At 38.4% G+C, this 12,377-nt stretch overlaps 1 protein-coding gene across 2 annotated transcripts in view; it reads right to left on the minus strand.

Moving 5' to 3' along the window:
• Ccdc126 (coiled-coil domain containing 126) overlaps positions 1–12,377 on the minus strand; it is a 35,469-nt gene that overhangs the window by 2,168 nt on the left and 20,924 nt on the right. For both annotated transcript variants that reach the window (XM_087206670.1, XM_021254119.2), the window contains one exon: positions 4,895–5,273. In XM_087206670.1, the coding sequence (XP_087062796.1) occupies positions 4,895–5,132 (238 nt within the window). In that variant the 5' untranslated portion in view covers positions 5,133–5,273. The remainder of the gene's footprint in view (positions 1–4,894; positions 5,274–12,377) is intronic.

Below are 12,377 nucleotides of genomic sequence, written 5' to 3' on the forward strand. Positions count from 1 at the left end.
AGTCCCTCTGTAAGGAATATATTCACTTTGAGTTTCTTAAAGCAGTTTGAAAAACATATTGTGGACTAGGCAGGAAAGGTGAAAAGGTAGCCAGGAGGTGCACTGAAATATAGGAAACAGAACTTGGGCCTCCACAGACTGCAGTGCAGGCCAGACTTGGGTTCAAAGCAAACACCAGGAGTATGGTCAGTGCACTGGGCAGCATCTAGCAGCTTGGACTTCAATTTCTTCCAGAGAAAAGATGGGAAAGATTGTATCCCTAAGTTCATTGGAAGGTTAAGGTTTCAGTAGAATTTACCTGAGAAGAATAAAATGATGATTTTTTTTTTATAAAATTCTCTTTTCTGAGATTTACCAAAGGCATTAATAGATATTAGGTACTCAATATTAGGGCCAGGGATTTAGCTCAGTGGTTCCGGCACCTGCCTCCCAAGCACAAGGTCCGGAGTTCGATCTCCGGTAAGAAAAAAAAAAAAAAAAAGGTACTGAATATTAGCAATATTGTTTGTTTTGTCTTGAGTAGGGTCTTACTAAATAGCCCAGATTGTCCTTGAACTTGCTATGTAGTGCAGCCTGGCCTCAAACATCCAATCCTCCTGCCTCAGCGTCCTGCATAATACTGGTCCTTTGTTTTTGTATTAATTTTTCTTTTTTTTTTTTAATCTCAGACCAAAAAGGCAGCCTAATCTGAGATCACCAGTGAAAAATCATTTAATGTCAACAGATAAATTTGCCAATGGTTCTATCATTAAAATATCACAAAAAGAATGAACCACAAAAGAAAAAAACAAACTGAACTTCATCAAAATTTAAAACTCTGGGGTCAGTATGGTGGCACATAACCATAATCTCAGCACTCTGGAATGCTGAGGCAGGAGGATCACAAGTTACAGCCCAACATGAACAACTTAGCAAGACCTTGTCTCAAAATCAATAAAAAGGGGTATGGATGTAGCTCAGCGGTAGAGACCCCCTGGGTTTAATCCTCAGTACAACAAACACATAAAAATAAATTTGAAATATAGTAAAGACTACAGTAACCAGGGAAATGTCCAAACTAAATGTCCTCAATGCCCATGTGCTTCCCAAGCTGCATCTGAAACTACATCCTTGCTTGAGGTGTGCCACCCTCAGCAAGGTGGTCAGGACAGACCTCATGAAACAGAAGGACCTAACACCCCCACCCTGATTTAGACTTGCTAATGCTGCCTCACAACCTCCACTAAAGCCCATACAAGGAGCCAATCCTTAAGGACTGAAGAAAAACTATCCATCCTCTAGGAAAATAAAGTGGAAATTATACTTTTTTTGAGAAAAGGTCTCACTATATAGTTCAGAGTGGACTTGAACTCATTATGTAGCCCAGGTTGGCCTCAAACTCATTGAGATCCTCCTGTCTCAGACTCTCGAGTGCTAAGATTACAGGAATGAGCACTATGCCTGCCAGAAATTATACTTTTTGTTAAAAAAAAAAAAAAAGGAGCAAAGGACTTGAACAGATATTTCTTACATAAGGGATGGAAAAGCAAACAAGCATGAAAAAAGATATTTGTAGTTTATAGGAAACTACAAATCAAAGCCACAATAAGATACTACTTGACACCTATTAGAATGGCTATAATCAAAGAAATGAGGTGTTGGTGAGGGATATGAAGAATTTGAAAACCTCTTACATTACTGGTGGGAACATGAAATGGTGCAATTACTGTAGAAAATGGTTTGTCAATTTTTCAAAAAGTTAAACATAAAGTTACCTTGATCCAGGAACTCCATTCCTAGATATAAACCCTCAAAGACAAGAAATACCAAAGTTCTTATTTGTGAAGTTTTATTCATAATAGCCAAAAGGTGTACACAACCCACGTGTCCATCAAAAGATAAATGGATAAACAAAATGTGTTATATACATACAACAGAGTATTATTCAGCCATAAAAAAAACGAATAATATTCTGGATCAATGCTATGGGTGAATCTTGAAGATAATACGCAAAACAAAATACATAAAACCCAGACACAAAGCTCAAATATTGTATGGGTCTACTTACATGGAATATTTAAAACAGGCAAATTCAGAGACAGAAAGTAGATGAAAGGTTACCAAGGACAACAAAGAGAGGAATGAAGAGTTATTTTTTCTTTGGGCTAATCAAGGAATTGCCCCTCTCCTCCAAAGTACTGCTTAGTCGTCAGAGAGTTTCTTGTTTGGAGTGATTCAAGTTTTGAAAAGAAATACGGATGGTTCCACAACATTGTGAATATGATTAATATCAGTGAATTCTAACCTTAAAAATGGTTAGGTAGAGCCCGATGTGGTGGCGCATCCCTATAATCCCAGCATTTGGGAGGCTGAGGCAGGAGGATCCCAAGCGAATTCAAGGCCTCAAGGCCGGCCTGGGCTACAGAGGAGTTCAAGGCCAGTCTAAACTATGTACAGGGACCCTGATGTGTATGTCCCCTGGAGGTTGAATCCAGGTCCTCACCCAGGGCTACAACCCAGCCTTTAAAATTTTTCTAGATTTGAAAGTTTTCAAAATAAGAGATGGAGAAAGGAGAATTTCTTAAGATTTTTCAATCAAGAGTTGTAGGAGTTAAAAAAAAAAAAGTTGTAGGAGTATCTGATAAGACTAAAAGATAAATATTAGACCTCTGTTTTCCCTGGCAGCCCTTTAAAATATCTGGAGGAGGAGAATATGGGGTGGGAGTCAGGATTACGAGAACACTTAACAGTGAAGTTAAATCCCTAGGAGGTTTGATATGAATTGTGAAGATACAGTTTAATCATTGATTAGGGTTAGAAATAGCAATTAAAGGAAAAGGTAGGATGAATGAGAAATGACTATTTATTTTATAGTACTTGTGATTAATATCATGCATGCTAGTCAAGTGCTCTACCACTGAGCTATATCCCCAACGCTTTTAATTATTTTTTCATTCTGAGACTTAAGTCTTATTAAATTGCCAGGTTGTCCTCAACTTTATAATCCTCCTGCCTGAGCCTCCTGAGTAGCTGGGCTTACAGCCAATGTACCACCATACAGCTTTGATAACTTTAAAAATATTGCTGTATTCTATTTATTAATATTTTCCTAGTGAGTTTCTCATCTATATTCAGCAGAGATACTATAGGTTTTATTAGAGAAAGAGAGGGGAAGGGAACGGGGGTAAGGAAATCCCCAAGATGATAAAAGATTGAGATCCTAGAACAATTCACTACTGTAGGCCTAGGCAGCAAAGGGTTTAGGCCAGAGCCTCTCAGAAAGCTCCAGGAAAGAGGTCTACAAAATAAAGTAATAAAATAACCTTATGTGTCTGAATATATGAGGATATTTAAATAACTAGGGGGTTAAGTGGTTCCGCTGCCTGCCTCTCAAGTACAAGAACCCGAGTTCGATCCCCAGTTCCAAAAAAAACTATGGGGAGATGGAATAGAAAACTAGGTAAAGGAAAAAAATGTATACCTATTAATTCTAGGGAAAATAAGTTGCACAGGAAAGGAAATACAGTAATGTACTACATGGCTCATTAATGAATACTATTTACTAGCAATATAATTTTTTTTGGTACCAGGGATCAAACTGGGGACCTTGTGTGCTTGCAAGGCAGGCAGCGGTACAACTGAGCTAAATCCCCAGCCCCTAGCAATACTATTAATAGCAAATATTGACTATTATTCTGTTTATTCAGAGAATATTATTCTGTGTTTATTCAGAGAATATTATTCTGTGTCTCTTCACAGCATATTATTCTGTGTTTATTCACAGCATATTATTCTGTAAAGGCAACCTTGTGGGGGCAGAAGGCATTTTTGGATAAAAAAGAAAGCTAAACCCTCATTCTGAACAGTAGGAAGTTATGAGATGAAAGAATTTTAAACGAGCAGCTCTAAAGAATAGGAAATCTAAGGACTGTTAGGAGTGGGAAGTACTCCTCTTTTCATTACAAGAATCAATGCATTTGAATTGTTTAAATGCACACATGTACAACTTATAAACATTAGACTAGAGAAAATGTCCACACAATCATGTACAGACATAGTGTTCTAGAAAGAACCATCCTGTTCTCCCTGTCCCTCTCCCTCCCTCTATCTGACATCTTAAATGGACGAGAGAACATGCCATATACATAAAACACAACAGGGCTCAGGATCTGCAAGGGACAGTGGCCATAAACAAGGCTGGAGATCCAGACAACTCCTATTTCTTGGGAATAACAGAGGCTGTACAATTGATGGTTTATACTGGGACAATCAAGAGAAATTTAACTATAAACTAGATATAAAAATAGCATAGTGAGCCAAGCGTGGTGGCACATGCCTATAATTCCAGCACTCAGGAGGCTGAGGCAGAAGGATCACTGTGAGTTCGAGGCTAGCATGGGTTACATAGTGAGTTCAAGGCCAGCATGAACTGCATAGCAAGACCCTGTCTCAAAATTTAAAAAAAGAACATCATGTTACACAGAAAAAGAGCATTTAAAATACACACACACACACACACACACACACACATATATATGCACATATATTTTTGTTTTTGTTTTCTTTTTGGTACCGAGGATCAAACTCAAAACCACTGAGCTAAATCCCTGGCCCCAACACATATATTTTTTAAAAAGATATAAATCCAGTAATGAAATGTCACAATTTATAAAATGTAGTTTAATCTTCAATAATTTACATAAAACAAATATTGCAGAATGTTAGTAATTATTAAATCTGGGTGATGAATATATGAGCATCATATTTCTATTTTTTAGTATAATTAAAAGCATTTATAATAAAAAGTTAAGAAAACCTTACTTTGTAAAGACCCATACATGAAGTAGAGTTCAATCTCTGTAACTATTTTTAAATGAATATTAAGAAGACTAGGAATATTTTAGGGTTATCTTACCATATCCTGCCATAGAAGCACCATTCTCAACATCCACTGTGTTCTTATTTTCCTCTGCAAGAGCTTTCACATATCTTTTGCTTAAATCTAGTATTTGTTCACGTAACTTGACACTGCTTTGATGTCTTGGTTGCTGGAAAGTATAGTGCAGTAACATCACTCCCCAAATGAGTCCAAACACAAGCAATAATAAACTCAATTTCTGGGACATATTTTTTCTTGAGATTGTAAAAAACATTTCTGATGAAATAAACAAGTTTGATTGTAAAGCAGTAACTGGAGACAAGCTCCCAAACAAAACTTTTGAAGGAAAAAAGAAAAAACTTCTCTAATATATGTTCTTCATCTTTGGCAAGGTTGCTCCACTCTTACATTAACTCTATAAAATTGAGAAGAAAAAAGGTAGTTAGACCTAACCTGTATTGGTAACAGAATAATGATAAAAAAGAGATTCTATAGTTTTGATTTGGAACTGTATTATCTTCCTTGACAATTTTCTCCACTAGGTAAGGTTTTGGTCTTCTATCAGTTTGGTCTATGTAACTTTTCAAAATTTAACTACAGAAATGAATGTCAATTCATTGAAAATATCTGAAAAAAATCCCACCATGGTGATAAAACTGACTTCTCAGTTTAACTAAAATCATAGTCGACATATAATGGATTTACAGAAGATCTCAGTTTGTTCAAATATACCACCAACCTAAACACCTGAAAGCTATTCCTATAAAACAAAAAGTGAATTCCAAAATAAAAGTCAGAAATAAGGACAAAACATACTAGAAAATCAAAATGCCTAACAAGAATTTCCACAAGGCAAGCAAAGTACCAACATACGAAAATGTCACCAGAAGGCATTACTAACAGAAATGAGGTAACCCTAGAAAATATCCAGCCTAAGATGAACAATAAATTACCATTTTTAAGTTAATATCTTTTAAAATGATAGTAAATATAATACTGATTGTTTACTGACAAGTCTTAAAACAGGTTAAGATATTTTTCTATATTTCCAAATGTATAACTCCATATTTTAAATGCATTTTATATAAAGGAAAAGATTTAAAGATTATACATCAACACTGTGTGTACACATGTATGTGCATGTGTGGTGCTGGCATTAAACCCAGGGCCTCCTGACCAGCAGGCAAGCTGTCTACCACTAAATTACATCCCCAGCCCTTGAAAGTAATGTTGAATATTATACAAAATATCAAAATACAAAAAACATACAAAGATGTTCTATTAGATGTGTGGATTAAAGCATGTAGAAAGGGGAGAATTTTCAGTCCTGCTAATTCACCTGTCCTGCTCAGAAAACTCCCAATCTGCCACTTGGTCACCCCACAGTCCCTGACAGACCTTTAATTAAATTCTGGGGCTCCAAGGCTTAAACATCTATTCGTTTTGGTTGAACTGTACTATCTTGTGAAATCTCACAAGCATGACCATATCACTAATGAGTATATTACTGTAGTAAACTAAATGTACTGAAAATTAGAAATTAACTTTTTTCAAATTTCCTTATCTCTTAACATTGCCAGAAAAAGATCCCTTTGGATCTTGCTTTAAAATACCATTAATATCAATACTGAATTATTAAACTTTGCTTTATTAGCAAAAAGAGGTAACATCTTTTCTATTGAGACTTTACATTCTAGCTCAGAAAGCAGAGGTTATAGATTTCCAAGAAAAAAATTTTAATGCTTTACATATTTACACTGAATTTATCCTTCATAAATCTTTCATAGGCGTTGTCTTCAAGTATAACTTGTGTGTTACACTTGTGTGTTGCTCCTATTCTACCACCCAGTGGAAGGATCGACTGGGAACCTGTCCTGAAGCAGTCAAAGTGGCATGACTACCAAGGCAGAAAAGTGGTATCACTAAGATTGGAGAACATAGCCTTTAGATATTTTTGTAAATAGAGGTTAAAATATGGGGGGGGGGGGTGCACAAGTACAAAGAGGGTAGGTATTTGAATTAAATGTCACCTTATATTAATTAAACTCATTTTATGCTCACAACACCGACATTAATACATTCTCACTTAACAGGTAAGAAAACTGCGGTAAAGAGAAGTTAACTAGGAATCAGCCCTCTGCAGACAGGCAGGTCTGCGGTGCGTACCAAGGTCACAAGTCACGTGGAGCACTGGACACACCCCCACCCCACCCCACCGCCACTCCTCTGGCCTCTTCTCTGTACAGCCACCTGGTTTCACACTACACAGACGCAGAGGAGGGCCGGGGATTTAGCTCAGTGGTTCCAGCCCTGCCTCACAAGCACAAGGTCCCAAGTTCCATCCCCGGTGCCAAAAAAAAGACGCAGAGGACACCAACCACCAGAGCACTGTACTGGGTAAGTTGGAGTCATCTTTACCTCCCATCAGGACCCGGACTATCTTCAGGGGAAGGGCAGCTGGAACCTGCAGTACAACACTGCAGAGTTAAACCCTACAGGAGGACAGGGAGCTCAACTTGGGACTTGCAGCCAGAAATCTGCCTGAATCTCACGGGTCTGCGACTGGCTTGCTAAGACTCATTGACTTATATCTGCACACTGCTACCCACGGTGTCTATTGTGACAGCAGAGACATACCCTGAAAGAGGCCCTTCATCTTCATGGTTATTTTTTATTCTCAAAATTAGTATTATTAGTTTGGGTTTTTTTCTCTTTTCTTTTCCTTTGCTCCTCTTATCTTTAATTTTTTTTCCTACTCTTTGCAAATATTTGTTTGATTCTCCTTTTTTTTTCTTCTTCTTTCTTTTCTCTTTCCTTTCTCTCTCTCTTGCACTCACTCTCTTGCTCTCCCACATTGTTCATCTTCCCTTTTTATCCCTGTTTTGGTTCTTATATGGAGTTCTTTACTTTCCTATTATTCTCTTTTTTCTTCTCACCTGTGTCCTCTGGCCACACTGCTAACCATCCCCTATCCTTCCCATCTGTCCCTCCCTCCCCAACCCCTTCTAACTCCCCATCCCAAAGGGTAAAGTTGTTATATTGAAGAGTTTATTCACTATATGTTGGGTTGGTCCTCAATCTTGATTTAATTCACACAGCTAAAGGTGATAGATTAATAACTACCACAAAATGTTATTTTCGAAGATGTACTTGATGCAGTGGTGCTGCTGATTGTATCACTTGGGCTAAGGTGTTGTTATTGATCGAGTCAATGAACCTTCCTAGTATAAGGAAAATGAGATAGCCTTAGAATCATTAGAGACTCAAAACTTAAAGACCAGCTGTATCTGGAAGACACCTCTGAGAAGCAATCATTCCATATGGGTTCTAATTACAAGCAACAAAGATACTTACAATAAGCAATTTCAAACTATCAACCCAGGAGTTAAATCAAGGACAGTACCAAAAACAAAAATGAGAAGACATTTAAGCAAGTCACAAACTCAGACTTCCACCCCACCAAGGGTAAATTCTGGGGGAAATGAGATGGAAAAGTCCCAAAACCAACCACCTGGATACCCTGAACTGATAGCACAGGAAGTAACAAAACAGATGACTGAGGCTCTAGAAAAATTCAAATAGAAATAATTTCCGAGATAACTACAGAGATGGTGAGCAGAGTGAAAGACATGACTAGATGCTCTAGAACAGAAACAGATTTAAAAAAAAAATAGATGAGCTCAGAACCATGCTGCAAGCCATGAATGCCCAGCTTAAGAAAGAAATGGAAACCATGATCACCCAGCACAGGAAAGAAATGGAATCTATGAAACAGATTCAAACAGATATCCAGATTAAAAACTCCACTGAAAGTATTCACAGCTGATTAAGGGAATGTGAAGATAGAATATCACATATAGAAGACAGGATTGTGGTTAGTGACCATGAAAACAGAGATTTCTTAAAAATAATAAGGGACCACAAGAAATCTATCCAGCCGCTTCCAGATGATGCAAAGAAGAATAACATAAGACTGATAGGAGTCTATGAAAAAGCAGGAGAAAGTACAATTGACACAAAAAAACTGTTCACAGAAGTAATAGTGGAAAACTTCCCAGACAGAGGTAGGGAATTGGACATACAGATAAGTGAGGCATGTAGAACTCCAACTAGCCATGACCAAAAAAGTCTACACCTAGACATATAATAGTCAAGATTCCAGAAACCCAAAAGAAAAACAAAATCCTACAAGCAGTTAAGAGAAAAGAAATAAATCACCTACAAAGGAAAGCCCATCAGAATCACAGCAGATTTCTCAACACAAACTCTCAAATCAAGGAGAGCCTGGAGTGAAGTATTTCAAGCCCTAAAAGAAAATAACTTCCAACCTAGACTGTTGTATCCTGCAAAATTATCTTTCAAAATCAATGGGGAAATTAGATACTTTCACAACAAAGAACACCTGAGAAATTTCATGAACACCAAACCAGCACTACAAGCAATTCTAAACAATATCCTAGAAAAAAGCAATGAAGGCCACAACTCCATGAGGCCCAACAGAGGGAAGCCACCAGGCAAGGTAAGACACTAAAGGGAAAGGCAGGAAAAATAAGAAATAAAAGAGCCAACAAAAGTAAAACATCATGACAAGGATAAATCAATATCTATCAATTATAACCATCAATGTTAATGGCCTCAATTCACCAATCAAAAGGAATAGACTAGCAGAATGGATTAAAAAGGAAAAAGCAACAATATGCTGTATACAAGAAACACACCTAACTCAAAAAGAAACTCATAGACTGAAAGTAAAAGGATGGAAAACAGCTCTCCATGCCACAGGAACCCAGAAGAAACCAGGGGTAGCAATCTTATTTACAGACAAAGTAGATTTCAAACCAAAACTAATTAAGAGAGACAAAGATGGTCACTACATCCTTGTGAAGGGAACAATCCTAGAGGAAGAGATGACAATCCTAAATATATATGCACCAAATATGAATGCCAACTATGCAAAACAAGTATTAATAGACATGAAAAACCAAATAAACACTAACAATTTTAGTGGGGAACCTCAATACCCCACTATCACAAATAGATCATCTAGAGAAAAAGTTAACAAGGAAATTCTAGAACTGAACCAAGCTATTGAACAAGTGGACTTAATAAATGTTTACAGAGTGTTCCACCACACAAAATCGGAATACACATTATTTTTGGCTGCACACGGGTCATTCTCCAAAACAGACCACATGCTAGCTCATAGGACATGTCTAAGTAAATGTAAAAGAAGTGAAGTTACCCCCTGTATATTATCAGACCATAGTGCAATAAAATTGGAGATCAATAACATAAGAAACTGCAAAACCTCAACAAACACATGGAAACTGAATAACACCCTCTTGAACAACCAATGGGTTACAGAAGTAATTAAAGAAGAAACTAAACAGTTTCTACAAGTAAATGAAAATGCCAGTACAACATATAGGAATCTATGGGACTGGGGATTTAGCTCAGTGATTCCGGCGCCTGCCTCGCAAGGGCAAGGTCCTGAGTTCAATCCCCAGTACCAACAAAACACCCCCCAAAACACATATAGAAATCTATGGGATACAATGAAAGTAGTTCTACGTGGGAAATTCATAGCAGTGAATGCCCATTTAGGAAAACAGACAAAACTCAGATAAATAACCTAACGCAGAACCTCAAGCTCCTAGAAAAAGAAGAGCATAACAAATCCAAAGCTTATACAAGAGAGGAAATTATAAAGATCAGGGCAGAAATCAATGCAATGGAGACTAAGAGAACAATACAAAAAAATCAATGAATCAAAGAGTTGGTTTTTTGAAAGAATAAAATCGATAAACCTTTAGCCAACCTTATCAAAAAAAGGAAAGAAAAGGCACAAATACATGCAATTGAGAATGAAAAAGGTGAAGTTACAACAGATCCAACAGAAATCCAGAGGATCATCAATACCTACTTCAAGAACCTCTACTCCAATAAAATGGAAAACACAGAAGAAATGGGCAGATCCCTAGATACATATGAATTGCCAAAGTTAAATGAAGAAGCTATAGAAATTCTAAACGCCCCAATTACAATGAGTGAAACTGAAAAATGTAATAAAATATTTACCAACAAAGAAAAGCCCAGGTCCAGATGGCTTCACTGCTGAATTTCACAAGACATTTAAAGAAGAACTAACACCATTACTCTTTAAACTCATCAAGGAAATTGAAAAGGAAGCAATACTTCCAAATTCATTACTGGAAGTAAGTGTTACTTTGATTCCAAAACCAGGGAAAGACCCAACCCAAAAAGAGAACTACAGGCAAATCTCGCTAATGAACACAGATGCAAAACTCCTCAACAAGATACTGGCAAACAGAATACACAGGGTCATCAAGAAGATTATACACCCTGACCAAGTCGGATTTATCCCAGGGATGCAAGGAGGGTTCAACATTCATAAATCAATAAATGTAATACACCATATTAACAGAGTCAAGGACAAAAACCATATGATCATCTCAATAGATGCAGAAAAAGCATTCGACAAAATCCAGCACCATTCATGATAAAAACCTTACAGAAAATTGGAATAGAAGGTCTTTATCTTAACCAGATTAAGGCCATCTATGAAAAAGCAACAGCCAATATCACACTAAATGTTCAAAAACTGAAAACTTTCATGCTAAAATCAGGAACGAGACAAGGATGCCCACTATCACCACTCCTGTTCAATATAGTTCTGAAAACATTAGCCACAGCAATTAGAAAAGAGAAATGAAAGGAATAAAGATAGGAAAAGAAGAAGTTAAACTGTCATTATTGGCTGACGATATGATACTTTACATAGAAGACCCAAAAAATTCCACTCAAAGACTTCTAGACTTAATTGACGGATTCAGTAAAGTAGCTGGATACAAGGTCAACACTCAAAAAAGCAATAGCCTTCAGAGGTCCCGAGTCCCGCAGCAGAAGCCAAATCAATCCACTGCAGACGGGCAGGTCTGTGCATGCCCTACCGAGGTCCTGAGTCCCGTGGAACATGCCGAATCAGCCCACACCCCGGCAACAATCCACTGGACCCCGCCCCCCGCTCCTCTGTACAGCCACCTGGTTCCACACTACACAGATGCAGAGGACACCGGACCACTAGACCACGGTACTGAGTCCCGCTGCTCCTGGCCCAGAGGTAGGGGCTTCTGAGCCACCATCCCACTGCTACTGGTCCAGAGGAAGGGGCTTCCCGGTCACCATCCCTCCCACTGCTCCCAGACCAGAGGAAAGGGCTTTTCGGGCCACCTTCTGTCCCACCACTCCTGGCCCAGAGGAAGGGGCTTCTGGGCCACCATCCCTCCCACTGCTCCCAGCCCAGAGGTGGAGGCTGCTGAGCCGCCATCCCACTGCTCCTGGACCATAGGAAGGGGCTTCCCGGCCACCATCCCTCCCGTTGCTCCCAGCCCACAGGAAAGGGCTTTCGGGCCACCATCCCTACCGCTGCTCCTGGCCCCTGTCCCACCTCTCCCAGCTCAGAGGAGGGAATCCGTGCAGGTACCAACAGCCTGCACCC

Source organism: Heterocephalus glaber, unplaced genomic scaffold, assembly GCF_053883595.1.
Source record: "Heterocephalus glaber isolate CG9 unplaced genomic scaffold, H.glaber_assembly_v1.0 deba00000676, whole genome shotgun sequence".
Classification (NCBI taxonomy): Eukaryota; Metazoa; Chordata; class Mammalia; order Rodentia; family Bathyergidae; genus Heterocephalus; species Heterocephalus glaber.